Source organism: Stegodyphus dumicola, chromosome 4 (genome assembly GCF_044657685.1).
Source record: "Stegodyphus dumicola isolate Sdum_Otavi_A_Nest chromosome 4, ASM4465768v1".
Taxonomy (NCBI): domain Eukaryota; kingdom Metazoa; phylum Arthropoda; class Arachnida; order Araneae; family Eresidae; genus Stegodyphus; species Stegodyphus dumicola.
The window spans coordinates 19,745,918-19,769,435 of NC_140771.1; the positions used below are offsets into that span (position 1 = coordinate 19,745,918).

The following is a 23,518-nucleotide window of genomic DNA, read 5'->3' on the forward strand; positions in this document are numbered from 1 at the left end:
GCTATTTAAAGAACGGTAATTCATAATTTTTTATTAAAAATGCTTCACTTGGAAATTTAAATGATGGCAATAACCCAAGTTTTAGAGAAATATTTTACAGAAATTAACTGGGATCTCTCGTATAGGACTTCGATGGAAGTAAGCTATAATATAGGGTTGTTGAGAACTCCCTGATGATCAGTAGATCAGTAGCTGGCCAAACGGAAAAATTGCGAAATAGTTGTAATTCGAATCCAGGCGACCAGACTGGCTGCTTGGAAGTTTTACTGGTTTTTATCATATTATTTTCCCTGGAAGACTTTCATGAAAAGCTTCATTGGAAGAGACTGCGATAAAAACCTTATTTAACAAGAAAGTTGTACTCCGCGCTTTCACAGAGATCATAAGCAAGACCACGTGCGAATGCACCTCAATCAAAATTTGCCATAAAGGTGAATGGATAACTTAGACTGAGAACATGACGCCTTAATTTGGTGGCCAATCCTTTTTTCGGAATTAAACCCATATAATAATTTTTGCTTGGAATATTTTTACAGATGCTTGATATTCTTATGTTTATACTCTTCGCTAAGACCTAGGCCAGCGATTATCAATTGGTGGTACGCAAGAGAGAAATAGCTGGTAGACAAAGAAACGAAGTATTTTAACTATTACATTCAAAAATTAAATACCCCAATATCCTGTTAAATTTCTTCTCTTATAAATTTATGCGATCTGAGCCTTTTTCAAGGTCAATAGCCGCTTATAGACTAGGAAAATATCTGTTTTTATTTTCACAATTATCCTTTCAGCCACAGACACAACAATATTTGTCATGAATGATGTTTTTAAAAGTAGTAATAGAAGTGGATGTTGTATTTAATAGGAAATAAAAAGAAGTTCCTATAAAAATATAATAGAATCTAATTATTTCTTTTTAGAGTTGACCGATTTATTAGCATGTCTAAACTTTTCGTCTCCACCATTTCCGGGCTCACATTGCTCTACTTTCAATTAGAATAATATTTTTTCGTCGATTTGATGTCTTTTAACAGCAGGTATTTTGTCTTCTTGTTGCTTTTTAATCCTTACTTTTCTATGCGATTTGAGAATATCGTCGTTTGTTTTTGAAGAACTCGTAATATGTTTAAAAATTATTCTCACAGTATTTAAAAATTTGTGAAAAAATAATGAAATTTTTCAGAATTGATAAATGACTAGGATTGGACTAAGGGAAAAAGTGATGATTCACACGTGATGGATCCAAGGCAATCTACTGGCACTAAGAACATTGAAAAGAAAAGAAAAATTGTTTGTAGAAAATGTAATGAAAGTTAATTTTCATTTGGTTTACTTGGAATGGAGCTGACATGGAACCTTAGCCTCAATGTGTTGTTTGCGCTGAGCTATTATCCAATCAAAGTATGAAATCATCCTTTCTTAAAGGACATCTTGAATCTAAGCATGTCAGTTTAAAGCAGGGCTTATTAAACGTTTTTCAGTCGCGACCCCTTTTTATCACTGAGATTTTTTCGCGACCCCACGACCCCATAATGTTTACGAAAACTTTGTGGGATCTCATAAGAATTGCGCAAATCCGACACCCGCGTGAGTGAAACTGTTAAATTGTACTGTAATATACTATCGCAGTGTTACGTCATTAACATTAATTGTAAAAAAAATTAAATAAGTAAGAGACTAAATGACAGTGTCACGCGCAAAGCAAGTACAATAAAAGTTTATATTATAAAAAGAATGCGTCGAAACGTTTTCGTTTTTACTTCCTTGTACGAAGTAAAAAGGAAGTATTGTAATCGCAAAAAGTTTCAGGCAGCATATTTCAACGAAAATATCCATTTTGACCGCCATCGAATGCAATTTAACGATGTTTTTGCGTGATATCTGTACGTAAGGACAGAATAAAATACTCTTTTCCTTCAAAAAAAATTATAAAACTGCTTTAAAATGAATTCTGAAGAGAATTTTTCGTGGCGTCTGCACGAACGTATGTACATACGTACGTATCTCGCATAACTCAAAAACGAGTAGCCTCAGAACGTTGAAATTTTGTATATAGGACTGCTATAACATGTAGATGTGCACCTCGTATTTCGGTTGCAATCGGCCGGGCCAAACGTATATAAATATATTCATATATATATCCACTCTGTTACCCGGCTCAGTGATCTCAGTTTCTTTACTCTTATATGTTTGTAAATTGTACATTTTTTGCTTTAAAAATGATTGAATTATGTTGCAGTTTATCTTCCGGTTAAGGATTTTATGCCTTTAGTAAATCTGTGTGCAATATTTTTAGAATTATCAGCAATTTTAAAGTTGCTTAATTGCGACTAAGCCTTTTTTTAATGGCGGCCATTAATGTTTACATTTGAAACAGGAGACTAGTGGATTTGTTGCCAATCTAGAGAAACTTAGCTTCCCAACAACAAAGATAACGCATTCATTTATTATTGCCAATTAAATCATGCTTAATTCTTTCTGGAATTTTTTCCATATCTCGCATAACTCAAAAACGAGTAGCCTCAGAACGTTGAAATTTTGTATATAGGACTGCTATAACATGTAGATGTGCACCTCGTATTTCGGTTGCAATCGGCCGGGCCAAACGTATATAAATATATTCATATATATATCCACTCTGTTACCCGGCTCAGTGATCTCAGTTTCTTTACTCTTATATGTCTGTAAATTGTATATTTTTTGCTTTAAAAATGATTGAATTGTGTTGTTTTTTATTTTCCGGTTAAGGATTTTATGCCTTTAGTAAATCTGTGTGCAATATTTTTAGAATTATCAGGAATTTTAAAGTTGCTTAATTGCCGCTAAGCCTTTTTTTAATGGCGGCCATTAATATTTACATTTGAAACAGGAGACTAGTGAATTTGTTGCCAATCTAGAGAAACTTAGCTTCCCAACAACAAAGATAAAGCATTCATTTATTATTGCCAATTAAATCATGCTTAATTCTTTCTGGAATTTTTTCGAGGAAACAAGTGTTTGAGATTTACTTCGTAATTTTTAATATAGATATTTGGAGCTTTTATGTATTTTTGCCTTCTCGCGAAGTGAGAACTGAATTAATTCAATGAGAAATACTCAATCGTCTGTGAAAAACTGTTTCTTTTTTGTTTTGTTTTCTTAATTTCATTTATACATCATTCCAGCTTTATTATAGTATTTGAATAGAGCATGTGGCAACGATTAGATAATTCTATTCTTTAAATGATATAAATTTTGTGCATTATGAGTTATAATATGAACTAAATTAATAAGTTAACTGTTATATAATTATTGGATTATATAACAGTTAACTTAATTTCCGTTATATAATTATTATGTAAGTTAACTGTTATATAATTATTAATACTGTTAAGTGAATCTAGCGCCAGAGTGTCGCTATGGTAAACAAATACTAGAGTGAATTTTAAAGAATGCATTTATTCTATTGTGGTTTATGCGCTTTCGGCGTAGTAGATTTAATTCAATCCAAAAAGTTTAAATGAAATGCAAGAAAAAATGCGTATAATTTAATATTCCAATTTAATATTCCGATACAAGGAAGTCATGTGGAATACACATAAAATTTTATTTTTTTGTCTGTGTTGTCTTGTCTTTATCTATTTTCAGATACATTGTGTAAAAATAATTGGTAATTGTAAAATTATTATAAGTTAAAAAATATCAAAACTGCTAAAATTTTTGGCGATCCCATGCTTCAGATCCCGCAGTTTAAGGAAACTCTGATTTAAATGATAAATCTGAAGAATATTTTAAGAGGAAATAATCGGAGTTCAAAAATAGTAAACAAGTAATTAAAGGTTTTGTTATTTCAAGTGAAAAAGCTTTGAAAGCTAGTTAGGTAGTAAACCTACTAATTGCCAACATTGGGCAGGCTCCCACTATTGGAGAAAACACTTATGTTACCAGCAGCTAAAGATATCGCTTTAATATCATTCAACAAAAAGGCGGCTAGTGAACTTACTAATATTACTTTATGAAGTAAAGCAAATTTAAATTCAGAGTTCGAGCATTAAGGTGCGCTTGTTCGTGTAAAGCAAGCACTACGTGTGTTCAAAATTTGGTGGCTTTGGTAGGTGCTAACCACCTTTCGAACGTGCAACAAAAACACATAGAGATTATTCATTTTTTAATAATAAAGAAGATATTTCACAAATATTCAGTCCAACTACCTTTGCTGATTCCGTTAACATCTAAGCTAAATTCATCCACTGCTCCATTCATCTTGAAGCTGTAGTAGCCAAAACAATTTCGAAAAACTAAAACTCGTTTTGAGTCAAGGTGTGAAAATTGCGAATGTTATTAAAAGCCGAGATTTAAATTCGAGAATATTTACGATTTTATGCTGAGATAGGCAGTGAACACAAAACGATTTTGTTACCTTCCGAAGTGAGGTGGTTATCCAGATGCAAAGTTTTAAATCGTCTTTTTGAACTCAGAAATTCATATTTTCCTCTTTGATTCCAAATTTGAATTGCAAAATTATTTATTTAGTGAATTATGGCTGGCGCATTTAGCATATTTAGCTGATATTTTTGGAACGCTAAATGAATTAAATTTAGGATTACAAGAAAAAAGCTTTGATTTGTTTATCACTACAGATAAAAAAATACAATGATAAAAAAAGTCGAGCTAATAATCAAAGAATTGGATAATAAATATTCTAAGCTTTTTACCATTTTTTACCACTAATCTTAAATAAATTGAAAAGAAAAGAAGAATGAGCATCCAGTATTAAAGATTAATGCTTGTTTATTGATAAAAAATTTCAACACGCATTTACCCGAGGATTATGAAAAGAAAATTGGATTAGAAAACCATTTTATTCAAATGTACCTGAAATTTTATCTCGTGAAGGAAAAGAACAATTGATAGAAATTTCTCGTGATCGAACTCCAACTGAAGATTTCAAAAATAAAACACTTGTTAACTTTTGGCTGAATGAAAAAAAAAAAAAGAATTTAAGGGTATGTTAAATAAAGCTATCAAATTTTTATTCCCTTTTCGCACAAACTATTTGTGTGAACAAGGATTTTGTTCCATGTTATGTTTGAAAACTAAGTACAGAACGAAATTAAAAGTAGATCCTAATTTACGGTTAAAGCTAAGTGAAATAAGATCAGGCATAAAGAAGCTGATCTCTCTTAAAAGAGGCTAATTTCATATTAACTTTTTGGAAATTAATGTATTATAGCTTAAATTTTAATAATTAAAATGGTAACCAATTTTTTAATCTAATACTTTTTATGGATGGATATTTAATACAAATAGCCAACAGGTTGTGTAAATGACAATATATATTACATTAATGTTATATATATAAGGTTAAGGTGTTACATTAAGCATTTGTAAAAAACGTAAAAAAATACTTGTTCTAAAAAAACTTCATGCTTATTTAAAATGATTTTCATATGTTTAAAAGAATAAAGCCTAAATGAAGGAATTAGACTCGATTGAGGTACGATAATCTAATGTTCAAAGTAGTCTTCATAGTTTCTTCATAATCACTAGCAGTTACAGCAAATTTGACAATACACTAAAGGCCTTTTTTCCCCTGCTTCATTTAAGATATCACTAAGCTAAGAATTCCAGGTGGATTAAATTTAAGAGAATTGTGTGCCTTATCTGCGTCACGCAGCTGATATAGTAGTTAGCGACCCTGACTGCCGCAGCGATTAGCCAGGGGTCGAACCCCCGAAAAGGAATAGTTGTAAGTGTCCATCCCTTCATAGGAAGTAATGTTGGCCACCTATTAGGTGCTACCATAATGAAATGGCCACCACTTCCGGCCTATGTAGCGGCGCAAGGCTAATGGCTATTAAGTAAAGCGCATGGCCATTAAGTTAAGGCGTGGGATGCTTTCGTGGAAGACTTTCGAAGAGAAACTGTTTCGTACACACTTTATGCATGGAGAACACTACAGAAAAGCCCATACAGCCAGCTTGTCCACCGAGATGCGAAACCTTGACCGAACTGCCAGAGTTGATACTCTACTGCTCATGGACCTAAAGTTGTTGAAGAATTTTGTTGATGATGTATCAGAAAGAAAGTTAAAATAAGCAAGGAAGTACGAGAGATCTTAAAAAGTCATAGCATTACTTCAAGTAGATTCAATGAAATGCTGCTTTTTTCAACAAATGGAATTTTCAATCACGCAACAAACACAATTAAAAAAAAAGAATCATACGTATATGAAATTTTTGTGCTTAGTGAGAAAAGATTTAGCACTGAAGCCTTCATGAATAAGAAGAAGATTCATTTGCCCAAACTTACATAAAAATGTTGCGTTTTATTAAACTCTAAAAACTTTTCTTTGCTTAGTTAAAGATCTAAATTAATAAAGAGATGGGTTCTTTAACTTAAAAGACAAATGTCCTACCAGAAATGAGCATGTGATAAAAGAAGGAAGAATTACTTGTTCACAGATTAGATATTTTTTTAAGCAGATAGTACTTGAGTACATTTTGCTTTAATTACTTAACTATATTTAAAGGAAAGAAAAATCCAACCATGCATGAATGAATGCAATGCATAGTCAGTTTCGAAATAAATGCAGTCCATTTCTGTAATCTAAAAATCAAAAACGAATTACTTGACACTACTTAAACATTCATTTAGTGCACTTTAGAACTTGAACAGACAGTAGAAAGTAGGCACTTGAATAGAAAGTAGGTGAAAGTATTTGCGTAAATAATTTAGAAATGATATGAATGATTTTAAAGAGCGCTGTGCTGTAAACTGCCCCACATGATTGGATTCCAAATGGAGGTTAAATTTAAATTAATATTTGAGAAAGGTAAAGAAAACTGTTTTCTATGGAGGCCGTGCGCACAGTTTTTAGATGATTTTGCTTAACTATAAACCAATCGCCTGCTTGGAAAACTTTCTTAACAGCAACTGTATTTTTGAAAGTGTAAATTATCGTGTGCTACTTGGCAATTTTGTTTTCATATAAAATGAGCTTTTAAAGAAAGAATGGACGGAAAGCTATTCTTCTGTCTTTCCGAAGAAATTATTCGTATTTAGTTATTAAAAAATGCTGTGGAAGCCATGGTGTTTCGGTATCTAAAGCAACGATAAATAATACTGTCAAAAAAAAAAAAAAAAAAAAAAAAAAAACCGCCGAGTTTTAGTTTTAAAGAGAAGAAATGTTCAAAAGACATCTCCAAGTGAAAAAAGGAATGTTTCAAACATTGCAAAGGTAGGCATGCCTTCGTGCTGTAGTGGTCTGTAGGCTGGGCGCGTATTCCAGAGGTCCGCGATTGGATTCCCGGCGAACTCGTTTGCTAATTATTCATCTCTCTTGTTTCAAAAATAACGTAATATCTCTACAAGATCTTTAATGTTAAAGAAAATCTGCGAAGGGCAGTTGCCTAATCATCAAAATGCTCAGTGTCAACTGTAAACAAAGTGATTAGTGCTGATTTGAATCTTAAAAAGGAGGGAAAATGTAGCGTGCATTTTCTTTCTCTACGGCATATCAATGAAAGCAGAACGCGCTGCAGAATTCTGTATGAGGAATAATTATTCGGACAGAAATGTAAAAAAAATAATTATTCGGACAGAAATGTAAAAAATAATTATTCGGACAGAAATGTAAAAAATATTGTCACAATAGATGAATCTTGGGTATATTAAATGACCGCAGTAAAATAGATCCGTTTATCGTCATCAAGGAGAAGAAAAAAAGTCTTAGAACATAGTTCAAATAATCTAAAGAAAGCTTTTCGTAGGGATTTATGATACTTGCTGGTTTTGGGTATAACGACAAATAAATATTAACCTCTTCGCCGTCCGCAACGCGTCTAGCGCGTTCAAGTGAAACTTCCGCAGAGCGGCCGTAACGCGCCTACATTTCTACATTTTAAAACTTTTAAACGTTTAAAACGCTTTCTAAATGTTTACTTGTTTGAGTTTTTATTTTTGTTTGTTCTAATACCTCCTAGAGGGTAGCACTCATCAGGCATTCTATTTCTAATTGAATTTGGCCCGGGTTTTATGAATATTCGCGCCATTTTACGTAAGATACAAGACAGTGAGAGATGATGGCTTCAACGTCTACTCAGCAGAAAAAGAGGAAAAATGAGGTTGTAAATTGGAAAGACAAGAAGGATATACGTTTGATCAGTACAGTCGATAATAACTCGATGATTGATGTTGGAGGACACGGAAAAGAACCGTAAAAAAACCAATAATTGTCAAAGATTACAACAACAAAATGGGAGGAGTGGATCGCCTGGATCAGATGTTATCAAATTATCCTGCTGTTAGAAATAAGCAGACATATTATTATTTTTCCATTATGCTTTATTTCGTTATAATTTTACTTAATATTCATTGACATTCATCCATTACGAAAGTCATCTATTGAAAGTTATGATGTACAGAGAAACCAACATTGCACGCTACGAAAAACAGACGGCCGCTGGGAAGGGGAATTTTCGCGGACAGGAGAGGACGGCGAAAGGGTTAAAGAGAGTGCAGAAAACTATTAACGTCAACTCCACATATTATCAGGAACATATTTTATACCCAATTTTCAAATATGAACTACCTTCTCTTTACTCACATTGCCATCAGTCAGTAGTACTGCATCAAGACAAAGCAAGCAGCCATATGACAAAACCCACTTTTAATTTTCTGAAAAAAAAATGGAACAAGAAACAGATATCAAGGTCATATCTTTCGCTCATATCTCTACTACATCTCATGATGTATCCTCCACGGATGTTTGTATACTTTTGGAATTTTAAAAGAGAGTTGTCCAAACGTCGACCTACAACCGCCCTTCGACTTTGGAAACCTGTTCAAGAGTAATGGGATAAAATAACTTTTTCGATACTAAAAAAGACTGTATTGTCTTGGAAATTACGATGTAGAAAGATAATGAAGATTAAGGATTATCAAATGGAACATTTAAAACAGAAAAATTTTAAGTAAAATATTCTATAAATAAATGAAAATGGTCTAAATACGTGCGAATAGCCGCTGCATAAAAAAGCATAATAATTTTGTTAGATATAAATTTATCAATTTATTACAATTATCAATTTATTACAATTATTAATTAATTTATTTATTACAATTATCAATTTATTTATCAATATTAATCAATTTATTACAATTATCAATTTATTACAATTAAATTTATCAATTTACTACAATTACAATATTATATATTTGTAAAACTTTAGACTTGTAGAGACATTAGGTATTTTTTGGAAGCAGATAAGATGAAAAATGAGCAACCGCCTTCGCCGGGAATCGAACCACGGACCTCTGGAAAACCGGCCCAGCGTGCGGAACCACTACACCACGAAGGCACGCTAAGTGGGAGAAATACCTTATATACTTCCCTTTTTAAAAAGCGACTGGGGTTTTCAGGGGACCCAATCGTCACATCCTGAATATGGAGAGTCATCATCCACAACCCTTTTAGTTCGAGCGCTACTGTAGAGACATGAAGACTTTTTTTGGAAGCCGCAGCGATGAAAAATAAGCAATCTTCTTCGCCGGGAATCGAACCCCGGACCTCCGGAATACCGGCCTAGTGTGCAAACCTCTACACCCCGCAGACTCGTTAAGAAGGCGGGAGAAATACCTAATATACTCCCCCTTTTATAGGGCAACTGGGGTATTTAGGGGACTCAATCGCCAAATCCTGGGTGCGGAGAATTATCATCCAGTACCCTTCTGGCGCCACTGTAGAGACATTAGGTTAGTTGGAAAAGCGGGCAAGATGAAAAATGAGCAATCGTCTTCGCCGGGAATCGCACCACGGGCCTCTGGAAAACCGGCCCAGCGTGCAGAACCACTACACCACGAAGGTACGCTAAGTGGGAGAAATACCTTATAGACTGATGCCGAAATTAGGTATTTTAGTAGTCCCTTTAATAAATATAATTTATGTTCTCGATTAGATTAGAGATTGGTCATCTTAGAGAAAAATATTATAATTATCATTACAGTAGGTTATTTATGCTGTTAGAAATTAGAGGTGGTCTGCAGATGGTGATCTCCATAAAAGAGTTCACTATATTTATATTCATAGTTTCATTTTCAAGCGAAAAAGTTATTTTATTAATTAATTGATATCTTATAAAAATAAAGAACTTATTTGTAACTGATCAGTTGCTTAAAATACCGACGCTTTTGAAAAATCAATGCTCTGTTATTTTAAACGCATCCAAAAACATCATTCGAATCTTTTAATCAAGAGCACTCAATCGCAGTTTCTTACCTCAGCTACTTAAGAATCGATATGGATTCGAAACAAACAATTCGAGTGAAACATCAAAGTGGGAAAAAAAGTTCCCCCTTTAGCGGTGAAAGTTAACGATGTTTCATCGTTATTTTATAGCAAAATAAAGACCTTCTTTTGCTGGCGGAAAACTGTTATTAAGTATGTCAGAGCAGTTACCAGCTCTTTGGTTCATTCATAAAATGCACTTTCCACTAAGTGCATAGTAGCCATGTTTCTGCCAAGAGGATGATGGCAGCGGTTAATGAGATCGTGATTGATCGGGCTAATTATAAGCATTAAAGGCCGCAAACCGTCATCAAGTGCACTACGCCGTTTGGCTGCCATATTTGGCGATGACTCGATTTGCCTGGTGTACTTGGCGGATTTCAATGAGATTCCATTGAATGAAGCTAATGAAATCGTCTTTTTTGGAGTGTTATGCATTTCTTATTCCACCACTTCGATATGCATACAGACTCGAATATCAGATTGCTTGGAGGAGATACAATCCAGAGACAAATACAGGCTATTGCGGAAAGAATAAAAATCAGGGGGGAGTTAAAATCTGAAAGGTCTCAAATTTTAACGGTCGCCCACTAGGGTTTGCTAAGGTTTTTCTACGCTATCGCTAAGCTCTAATCTGCTCTTGCATTTCCTCCCTGCTAACCCATATTTTTTGCGTTTTTAGTTTTATTATTGAGCATCATTTTCTTCGCACTTACGCTATGAACAATTTAACAGAAAAATTAATTTTTATTTGATTATATGAATCTAAAGTTTTCTAAATAAGATGGCTTGTTTTAAAACATTGTTTATGTTCTTTTATTATTAAAATTTGTTTGTTAAATTTTTTAATTAAATATATTCTTCGTACTTACGTCACATAAAATTTAGCTGAATACCAAAATCACATAATATTTAAAAATTGATCTCTAGAATTTCCGATATAGTATCGCGTGCTGGATGCAACAATGTTTTAAGCCATACGGTGTTGCCACTACTCGATTTCAAATCATTGAGTTTTTTAAAAATTCATTAAAATTTTACAAAATAAGAAATATAAAATTCAAAATTCAAAATTTGAGCTTTCACGTACGTTGGAGACTATGTTATTCAAAATTTGACGGCACTCTGGGACATACATCCATACAGATTCTTCATTATTACATTTTTTAAAAAGTAATACAGGACCATAATATTTCGTGACTACAATTTGAAAAGGGATTCAGGCATTTAAAGTTATACGCCGCCACTAATAGCCCATTCAGGCTAATGGCCTTTTGGGCTAAAAAAAGATTCTAACTAGCTTGATGTAGATATTGTATAAAACTGTCAAATTTTATGACTTTTATGTGCAACCTAACATAAAATATTTAAGATAATTTATCGCCCATTTCCTTATTTCAAAATAAGAATTCACACCATTATGTTTCAAGATATATACTGGTCATAAAAATTAAAAGATAATGAAAGAAATAAAATGTAACTGATAATTAACGAAAAATTATTACTAGAAATTTGTACAAGCATTAGCATTAGTTAACATAAATTACAATTATTCACTAAATATTGAAATAAAAACCAAATTTATGGAAAACGGAATAAATGAAGGGAAAATTAAGTCACTTCTTGTGAAAAACATTTTACTTTAATATGGTCTATAATCATCTCCAGCAGATCTGCATATTGATTTCATAGATTTTACCAAAGTGTTAATCATGTCTTGCGGATCTGCGCGCCATTCTTTTAGAAGTGAACTTTTCAGCTCGTGGAGGATCCGGAATAGAATTTGGACCAATGAAATTCGGAGCCCTAAAGCATCCCATGCATGCTCAGTCAGATTCAAATCGTGTGAGTAAGGTGGTCGGTCCATTCGAGTGATATCTTCTGGTACGCAAAGAAGCAAAATGTATTTAATTATTAAATTCAAAAATTAAACCCCCGACATCCTGATTGAGTTTTTCCCTCTAAAACTCGTAAATGTATGCGATCTGAGCTTTGTTCAAGAGTGGCGGTGGTGGTAGTACTTTGGAATGGTTGGGTACTACAATTTTTGTTTAGGTGGTACGCATTGGTCGAAAGTTTGAAAACCGCTGGTCCAGACTCACTATTCAGACCATATCTGGGCTCGTCAATATATCTATATTCTATCTGGACTCGTCCGTACCCCCTCAACATACTCTATACTTAACACACAGTCACCCATAAATTTTAACATGCTTTTACCATAATTTCATATCACTTATCTGTACTAATTTCAGTTATTTTTTATATCCCCTTCATTTTTTTAGAATAATTATAAAATACTTTTTAAAATTTTCAACAAAAATTCAAAAATGTAATTATTTATCTTAACAGCCTTCCCTAAAATAATTGAAAATCTAACAATTCTTTACTTTACTAAATTATTAGAATATGAATTTCCAATATCACTAAATTATATTTTTTCATATCACAGTGCTACGTTTTTAACATCCGACTTATTACGAAAAATGTCAGTTCAAAATGTAGATTCAATTACGCAAAAGCAGAACTGAAAATAGTAATTTTCTGACACCTATTTCAAGTGTAATTTTAATTCTGTAACTAGCGAAAGAAGATCCTAATTTATTCGCATGAGAGCTGGATCAAGATATGCACTTCGATGGCCTTCAAAGCACTGGAATAATTTGAAACGTTGGCACTCTGAAGACACTCGTCATTTTACTATAAAACAAACGCTGGATTAAGTTTGAACGGCTGGCACCTAGATTTCATTTTTAAGCATTTGCAGCAAATCTGATTCGATTTTTTCACATTTTCATATTGCTGTTGAATTATGTTGCTCTTATTAAATCGTCGCATATTCTGGATTAAATTTCAAAGAATGGATTTTGACTTTTCAAAGAATTTCAAAGAATGGATAAACATTTAAAACTTCGTACTTGATTCGGTTAGTTGACTTGCTGATTCCAGGTTGCGCGCATAGATTGACAGAGCCGTAGATATCTTGAAGATTAGCGCATGAAGGCATTAATTAACTAATTCTCTTTCACAATCTTAGCCACAGTTTTGATGATAACACTTCTGTGAAGCACAGGTACACATCCTGTCGACTATTAGATGTAATATTTGAATACGTAGAAGGAATCCGGTGCTTTAACTTTTGGCACAGAGGAAGCTAGGAAAACGTGGAGGCATAATTGTCGCGAAGCAGTAATTATACTGCGTAGGTGCATATGTGAATCTAAGAGGTGATTGGTTAATTTTAGTTTCAGTTACCTTTTTCAAGCAGTGTTATGTAATTTGGAATGATCTCGAATTTGGGAGAACGGATGAATTTACGAGGGAGAACACCAAATCTAGAATAGTTAATTTTGAGGTTGCAAATTATTTCTTAACATAGCTATAGTATTTTATTGTATCTTACATACATATAATTGAATACGGGCTTGCTAACAGATGAGTACCGCACCATCGTTATCATTTATAAATAAATTCACGCATAAAAATGATTAGATATATTTTTCTTATCGAATTACATATCGTGATTTGGGATTTGCAGTCTGGTTTTGATTGATGACAGAGGATCTGCTGCTGCATTTTTAACACTTTTAACTACTATTGTCTAAGAAGTACGTTTGAACTGAATCATGGATAAATGTCACATTTTCATAAAAATTTGTCAAATGAATGTCAAATTAGTATTATTTATATTTTGATTTTAATTAATTAATTCAAATCAGACTGTTTTTGTAATTATTTCTTCTAAGCAGTGTTGAAAAATGTCACAGAGGATCATTTCGTGTTATCGTGACAACTTTAGCAAATGGCTACTGAGTTTTTTGTGACTCCTGAACTTTTATGCTTTCTGAAGAGAGATTGTGACTTTAGTTTAAGAAGCTCTGTTACAAATCATCTTCAACTCGATAACGGTTATTCGTTACAATATGAATCTAATTATCATATGCTTTCCAGTTAAGACAGGAAAACAGGAAAATTAGGTGAGGAAATTAAAAAAATTCTCTTGAACAATCTTAGTCGTTATAATAAAGAAATTTTCATTCCTAAAGTCTCAGATTGTTTCAAGGATGATCCAGTATTCTTATAACAGAAAACTTTTAATAACTCTTTGGTACGCTAATACTGATGTCGACGGGTAAATTTAAAGCATCTTTGGTCAAGAAATGAACTCTTTTATTTCCATATATTCCATGATGTTCCACGAATGTAAACACGGATTGGTCAGATTGATCTTTAAAAAGAAACAAATGTTAAACCAACTTTATTATTAATTTTACTGCCATCTGTAAAGCAAGCCATATGAAAACACTTTTCAATAGTTTCTTGATAATAGCATAAATTTATGGGCTCTAAAGCAGCTAGGTGAGGATATTGGGAAAGGGAACATTCCCATTCAGGCAGTCTTCCAAAGAATTAGTTGCCAGTGCTTCAAAACTATTATTCTTATATTCAATTTCGAAATCAATAGGCAGAACTCCTGCAAGAACAAAAGTAGCCTCGTAATTTAGGGGTCTATAATAACTTGTAGAGTCTTTAGGATTTTGATTTTGGAGACGTGAAAAATGAGCAATGCCCTCCCGGGATTCAAATTAGTACCTCCCAAATATGCGTCGAGTATGCTTCCAGTTATACAACGAAGGCATGTGGAAAGAAGAGAAAAAATACCTTATAATACGAAGAAGAACTCTCCGTTGAATCTTTCTCATATTTTAACCTTCTTTGCAACAACATGTCCGCAAGTACGAAATTAAAGGTACAATACACTGCTTATACATCAATTTCATGATTTCATAGTTTCCAAAGGCATTTTTGGCAATTAAGTGAAGACCATTAATAATTTTTTCACATTAAGTAATTCAATGTGCTTTTTGCATGTTAATTTTCGGTCAAGTATGACACCAAGGTACTTAAAGTATACTATAAATTCCAAAAGCGAATCATCGAGTAACAGAGGGGGCAATATTGTGTTCATAAAAATTTCTGGAATCAATCACAGCTTTATTTTTTGAAGGATTGAAAGCGAGTTTACGAAAGATCGCCCAATCCGAGACAAAATCCAGTACTACTTGTGCTCTAGAAAGAATATTAGTCAAAAACTTTACATGAAGTTAGTCGTCTGCAAATGCAGTTTTTAAAAAATCGTCGAGGGAACTTAAAATATCGCTTGTTATTATGTTCCAAAGAGTGAGACGGATACAGAGTCTTGAGGACAACCGTTTTCTAAATAATATAACTTACTTTTAAACACAAACAGAAGTTTAGCGGCTCTTCTGTTTAAGAAGCTTTTGAGCAGGATATAGATTTTATGTGGTATACCAGCCTATTCTAGAGTTTTTTAGACAGATGGCCACCAAGCATTATCGAAAGAATCTGACACCCAGAAAAATAAGAATTGTTGTTAATTTAATTTGCTTTCCATACTGCAAGATATTACTAAGGGCATCTTTAGTAAAACCTGAAACCTGAACTAAAAATCTCTGTAGAAACGTTTCTGCCCAAAATACCAATTTTTCTATCAATGAGGAGCGTTTCATTACATATTCCCAAATAGGCTAATTTATCTAATATTGTCAAGATAAGGAGCTCTTGCATCTACGAAAGCGTTTTAGAAATCAAAATAACCCAGGCTCTCTTCCATTGTGTTGCAAAGATTCCTAATGAAAAACAAAGGATAAAAAGCCTCTGAAAAAAAAGTGTTATCCACCGGGTGAAAGTGCTATATAATTTCATTAGAACGTGAGTCTGTCCCAAGTGATTTGTTCTCTTTGAGATTTTTGATATCGCTGTTTATTCCTGAAGTAGAGAACTAGCAGTCAATAAATGAAATATATAGCCCGTTTGACTCAGTGCGCATAGCTCTATGATAATTCTTATCAACTTACACATTATTACCTAGAAAACTCTTTGACATAATGGTACGAATAATATCGCTTCGTGTTAGAGTAATACTGCCATCCGTGAGTTTAATACCCGAAAGCTCAAACCTCTTCAAATACTTGATCTTCACCCCATACATAACGCACTTATTCCCAGACATTGTGAACATTAATAGTTAATAGAAATATGTTGCATGAAATAAGCTTGACTTCTGCTAATTTAGCCTTATAATTATGCACCAGTTTAAAATATTTAATTATATATATATATATGTCTAAGAATTCTCTCTGGAATCTACTCCCAGCAGCATTTATATTCTTCTTAAAGCAATCAGTGTTCTCAGACTACCAATGGCTATTCGCCACACTTTAATTTACTTGAATTGATAATGTAGCACAATTAATTTTGAATTCAGGCCAAGCCAAGTTTCGAATCCATGGCTCCACTTCGAATCCAGATGAAACGCACCATCCGCGTCGACTAAGCTTTGCTGATATTTGAAATTTGCTACTTGTTTTTCCTTTTGGCAAGGCACATGACTTTTAAAATTGAAGGAAAGTGTGAAGAGTACTCAAGCTCAAATTACATTCGCTAATTAAAATGTTCATCAGTAATCTCTCAAATGCAATCATGCCTTCAAGTAAGGAAACATCCGAGGTTTTCGACTGATAATTCACTTCTAGAGTATATAATTGAACAGAGAAAAGATCTTGGATTTTCGCCACATTTTACACCAGATATTTAAAATCATATTTACATTTGAAATAACAGGAGACATTAAGTCCGAATACTAAAGCTATCATCTAATCTTGTAACTTGTGATTTTAATTTGTAACTGACCAAGTTCATTCAAAACTGAGAGTTCTGGAGAGGTGCATTTAAAACCCGTAAAGATATTTAGGCTTGGGAAACCTAACATATTTTAAACATCGTCTCGCCTCTTACAGAAACATTTACTACCCTCCAAAGTTGCATTTAACTGATTTTAAAATCCAACTTCACTAAAAGAGTAAACGCTGCAATTTTGTTTTTAAATTTACATAAAGCATTCAGTTCTTGGAATAGAGAAACATGCTTTCAAACTTTCGTTTCTCGAAAAGTATTTGAAAACAGATCCAAAACAAACAGCCAGAAAAGAAGTGAAATGAAGCTACCTCTTTTAGATAAAATTAAATGGAAACCTACCGTTAGAAAAGAAACTAGCACCAATAGTTTTTTGGGTACGACAATTTCAAAAGGAGTCCACAAGATTTCATTTCCATATTCTTTAGCTCAAATTACTTTTGTTTTTACTTTTTACAAAAAATCGTATACTTCAATTATATGGATTATTAGAAAGACACAAATTAATAAAAACACACAAAAGCACCCTATGGACTTTTCTTTGAGGTTAATCAATCTTTTCCTTCGTTTAATTGACAGCTGTGACTGTACGAGAAAAATGGTTTTAATTATAATATTTAACAGTTTATTTCTTTCCCGCCATCCAGCCGGAATAGGGTTAGTGACACTGACTGCCGTACGGTAGGGTCGGGTTTCGAATCCTGGAGAAGACATGAATGTTCGTAAATGTATAGTGCCTGTGCGGTATAGAGATACTCTAAATATATAGCGAGGCGAAAGTCTTCTCGAGAATTTGGTGGTAGGGAAAGTGGGGTGGCAGACCCTCGGGGCCGCTCCTCCGGGATGTTTTCCTTCAAAAAAGTCATACAATAATCTGTACGGTGTCCAAAGCCCTTGCCAACGACAGGCGCAATCTTGATTCCTTGGGACGATGAATTTCCTGGGCTTGCTCTGATATCAGTTTAATTTTAGTTTAGTTTATTATAAGAAAGCACATTGGAGCTATCTGCTTAAGGAGAGGTAAGCCTTCGGGGAGGACTTTCTAAGGGAAACTGGCTCGTATACACGTTACACAGCGACTTTATTGCTCGGCCGCTGGTGAGCCTTGCTCTGATATCAGACAAGAGAGATTAGTCACAACAAAACAACTATTTATTTCATGCATAAAAAGTGCTAACTCCTTATATTATCGGATAATACTAATTTATGATATCAGTTATCAGTTTTAATTTAAGATATCAGTTATCAGTTATATCTGATATCAGTTTAGTTTTAGTTTAGTTTATTATGACAAAGCACATTGAGGCTATCTGCCTAAGGAGAGGTAAGCCTTCGTGGAGGACTTTCTAAGGGAAACTGCCTCTACACGTTACACAGCGACTTTATTGCTCGGCCGCTGGTGGGCCTTGCTCTGATATCAGACAAGCGAGATTAGTCACAACAAAACAACTATTTATTTCTTGCATAAAATGTGTTAACTCCTTATATTATCGGATAATACTAATTTATATTTTCTCTGTATGATATAATAAGTACATAAACGATTTTCCTGTTGCAAGCGTAAGAATACTTTGGTGCATAAACTAACTTTGCATTGTTAACTGAATAAGATAAATTTGCTTCTCTCTTCAAATAATTATTGTTCGAGTAACTAATATGAGCATTACTGTGCTGTTTATGCAAGTGAGAATTTTAAGTTAGTGGTTAAAACTTAAACAAATCCAACAACCAGTAAACGAGCTATTTAAAACAGTTCAAAGTATCGAAGGCCAAGTATTAATTACCAAAACAATGTAACAAGTTGACATATAATAGTCCTTATATCTTCAGACTTGAAGTTTTCCTTTACTCCTTTTCTAAAACTACGAAGAATGTTTTAATTACTAAACTAGGTTTTAGCTTGCTTGTACTGTTTTTAGCTTGCTTGTACTGTTTTAGCTTGCTTGTACTGTTTTTAGCTTGCTCGTACTGTGGAAGATTTAGCTATTCGAAAGTTACATAAAAAAGAATTTTCTCAAGGTATTTATGAAGGAAAATTATTAGATAGACGTTTTTTGTTAAGATGTGTTTCATTCTACAAGCACGTCAACTGCACTCGTTTAGTAAAGTTCTACTAATTAGAAATAAAATCTGAGATAAAGCACTGCTAGAGATAAAATTGTTATTTGTAACTCGGAAGGACACAGTTTTTATTATCTAATTTAGTTTGCCCTGCTATATTGATTGTTTAAGTAAGTTGTTGGTAATTTTTTACAGGATAAAAAGTACCGATATCAACTGTTCCTTCCGTTATACGACATATCAAAAACAAAAAGTTATCCTGAATAGTATTATATATTAAGTACTTTGGTATAATATTTGCATGTAGAAGAATTTTTATAGATATGTTTGAAAGAAAAATGGCTTATAAAATAATTTACTTGTGTATAATGTGGGATGGCATCGTTCATTGTAATCAGATGGCGCGACAAGCTGTGAGAATAAATCTGTGAGAATACTTTTCCGATAATAGAAGTCAGACGATTCCGCCATTAAGACGATGATGCGACTGACAGATGTTTACATGTAAAAGACGGTCGATTCTCTTCATCTGTAAATATCATCTATGTAAATTCGTTCTTCTACACATGTAATCATTTTGTAGTTTGTAGCAACTATTTATATTTCATTAAATTATCGAGTTTTCCATAAATCGGACTAGTTTATTAGCCCCTAGACAGCCACCTAAGAAGTAAGTTTACAGACGTCATATTCCTAGACAGTAAATACTGATTCTACAATAATATTGATACGGAAAATAATTTTTGTAAAAAAATTTATGGCTTCTAAAACCATTTTTTAAAGGTTTGTTAATACATTCATCAATGACTAAAATTAATTTTGAATTTCCTTAAATAATTCCTTATGTAAAAAATTAGATTACGAAATTTTTCCCATGAAGGAACCTAACTATTTTCACTATTCTAAATCATTCATTATAATTCACTATAACTAAAAGTGGACTTTCTAAGATAAACTGGCTGGTATACACGTTAAACATGGGGGAAACGGCGAAAACGCCCCTACAGACAGCCCGTTCGAAGGATTCGAATCTCAGACTGAACTACCAGTGTTCAGCGACTTTATTACTCCACCGCTAATGAGCCACTTCATAAAAATGAGTTTATTCTGTTCTTTACATTACAAGCATAAAAATAACTTTTCTGTATATGATATTTCTTTAGTACTTATACAAGAACTTTACCTCTTACTTAATTTACTTAGTCTAAAATTTTAAATTTTTATAATCTCTGAATGATATATTTGTTCTAAAATTAAATTTGAGAAAAATAATGAGTCTATATTTCATAAATTTGGAACGCCCGAATCTGAGAAAATAAAATTTGTGGAATTCCGGCTATATCCGGACGCTTAATGGCAAACCGCACATTGAGTTGATCAATGTTAACGAATTTCGCTTACTGCGCATGCTCAGTGGTGTACCGCTGGCGTGGGAGCGGCTAAGCATAAGCAACCCTACACAAGCCTGTTCGTCATGTAGGTCTTTTCGACTGTTTACAACTGAAACAGTTCATTTAGTTACAATAATTTATTTAACTTTTAATTCAATAATTTAAATTAGATTTAATCCTTAATTTGTTAAAGTGAATGGAACGTATGGTAAGTACTCAATTGTTTTTATTACTCAGACGTATAATCAGCTGATATATCTTGTAATGTTTCCTTTTTTGTCATTCTTTTTAAAAGATAATTTGGGTAGTTTACAATCGACATTTATACTCCAGGTAATGAAGCAGCTTACTACACGTTTTAAAACCTCGAACTGTTTACGCCCAAGATAACATAATATCAACCGTATCTCGTATTTATCTTCTTTTGAAATTGCGCCTAAGTCGTAACTGCGCCAATGTCTCATTTGGGCGTGCGCAGTAAGCGAAATTCGTTTAACATTGATCAACTCAATGTTCGGTTTGCCATTACGCTATCCGGACCACAACCATTCTTGTATTTTATAGGTTATCTCCTAAAATGCAAATTTATATTATTGCTGAGCATATTTTTATAATATTTGCATTATTCACGCTTGCATATTAATTTAACTCACGCCCCCATTATTTAGTAAATAGTATGTATTAAACCAAACGCATTTATAACAGCTTGTGACTGCAAATGCGAAACTTATGGAGGAGTTAAAAAACAGCTTACCCGGGGCAATGACAGTAAAAAAGCAAGAAGACTGCTGATGGCCTACAGAATTGTTGGCCCAGCAGAAAAGTGTCCCATAGTCAGCAGCTGTGACTGGCATGTAGGATGCTACACTGACAACGCCATCGCTGGTATGCTGCAGATTGTAATGCTTGCGAACCGTGTTACTGAATTCCCACTTGAAAGTGACATCTGTAGGCACCGCTTCGACTTCGCAGCGGACGGTCACAGTCTGGTTAAGACCCACTGCGTATGTGATTTGCTGATTTTCTTTGCAAACGGGAGCATCTAGAAAGAAATTTAAACTATAAATAATGCATAGAAAATAAGCAACATTTGTATGTCATTTACTATACAGAGCCTTTATTATAACGATTTTTGGCTCTGCTCAAAATAACTATCAGTTTGTTGGAAGTTAGATACAGTATAAATTTAATGCAATGTAAATTTGACACAATTTAGCTGTTCAGTTTTTGTACAACCCCTAATATGATGCCTATTTTAACATCAGATATCTCGGTCAACTTGTGTCGTACGGAAGTCATAGGTTTTTATATTTCACGTTTTATAGCGAGTAGAAAACTTTCCTAAATATAAATATAAGGCTTACGGAAACATATAAAATGTTAGATTTTGTAAATTTAACGAACAAAATTTAACAAAGTCAATTTATTTAAACTTAAAAATGCCACAACATGAATATTTTCGCCTTTTAAAATACTTTTTAAAATTTGTATGTGTATATGTAAGACAAACGGTTGCGAAAATAAAGACTGGATAAAGACAATTGTGGAGACGGTGCATATACCAAAGCCTTTACAGATGGAATGAGACATAAAAAATTATTCACCTCAAATTCATGGAATATAGGTTAATCGGGATATTTTATACAACTCGGAGGTATATGAAATCAAACAAAAATGTTTTAAATTCAACTATCCCCCCTCTGTTACTTAAAGCTATTATGAGAGTTGCAACTTGTAGCTTAACTGCGAAAGCAGAAACACACAAATAAGTAAAACTTTATTGCATCTCATTGTGCAAGCAAGCCTCCACTTTGTATTTATGCATCATTTTGTTAATCGTAATCGAACGAAGACAACTCTTGAAGAGACTCCACCAACCGGTTTCTCTCTCTCTTCTGCGTTTGGAGTTGAAGGACGGGTGCTGGCCCTTTTCTATGGGCATATATGACCTTTTCTTCGACTGCTGCCTGGGAAAGCCATGCGGAATTTCGGAGACTAAATCAACTTGCTGGTGAATTTTGGAGACCAAATCAACTTTTAACTTGGTTGACTAAATCAACTTGCTAAAAGTCCTAATAAAGTGAAACTTCGTATAAATTGCTGCTATTATTTTTTCTACTGTCTAGCAAGATAGACACGAAAGATGTCTTCACTGATATGTTCTTCTTTATAAACATCGTGGTTCTATGGTAGGGTGCACGGGCTTCTTCTATTGTTCGAAAAATAGGCTTGCTAATCGATTATGCTTGTCGACTACCAAAATTTGCCACGGTTGCATTTTCTCAGATCTTTTATTTTGAACGGATGGACTAGGATTAATTTGTTCCAATGCGGCAGTAAAGAATAATCGTGATATCATGTGTAGAAACATATTACCGTATGTCTGGCGAAATATGATGTGCGTTATTCAGGGTGTGAAATTTTATTGGTCTGGCCAAGTTTTAATCCGTATTACATTAATGTTTATTCAAGTAAATAGTGATGCTTAAAAATAAGAATAAAATAATTCGCGTGTGATTGTTTGGTTCTCGCAATTCTGCGTCTGGTTCCTGATTCTAGGTAAGTTCTTAATTATATGTTTCTTTCCCTACGTCACACAACTCATCTCATATTCATATGTATCAATGGGTTTTGCGGACACAACGTAATCTTAGTCGACGATTTAAGAATTTAAATACTTTACCTTTAACGCCTTCTTATTACCAAAGACCCATTTTATTTTAACACTCATCACTTGTGAGTGTTAAATTAAATAATGCAAAACCATAATATAAGTCTTCTAAGTTTAGCAGTGAATAGTTGGAATGCATAGTTTACATGGCCTATAGTATAAATATTTCTTATCAAGTGGTGGGCACAACATTAGTGTGTCGGACAACCATCCTAGGCCATCTAAATCAAGATTAAGTTACTCCCTCGGATTAATGTCTAACAATCTAGAATTTCACTAGAGCAACAGTGTTCTCTGAAGACAAGGCAAGCGCGGTAGCCATTCACACAGACAAACGTTTATTTACTACAAGTCATATAGTTAGGGTTTCTTCCTCTGAAATTACACTACAACGTTTACGAATTCAATCTG

At 33.4% G+C, this 23,518-nt stretch overlaps 1 protein-coding gene across 1 annotated transcript in view; it reads right to left on the reverse strand.

Moving 5' to 3' along the window:
- The window catches only part of LOC118188757 (hemicentin-2-like), a 425,265-nt gene that overhangs the window by 26,674 nt on the left and 375,073 nt on the right, over positions 1–23,518 (reverse strand). Inside the window, exon 8 of the mRNA XM_085814240.1 lies at positions 21,191–21,478. Coding sequence (XP_085670366.1) covers positions 21,191–21,478 — 288 coding nt within the window. The remainder of the gene's footprint in view (positions 1–21,190; positions 21,479–23,518) is intronic.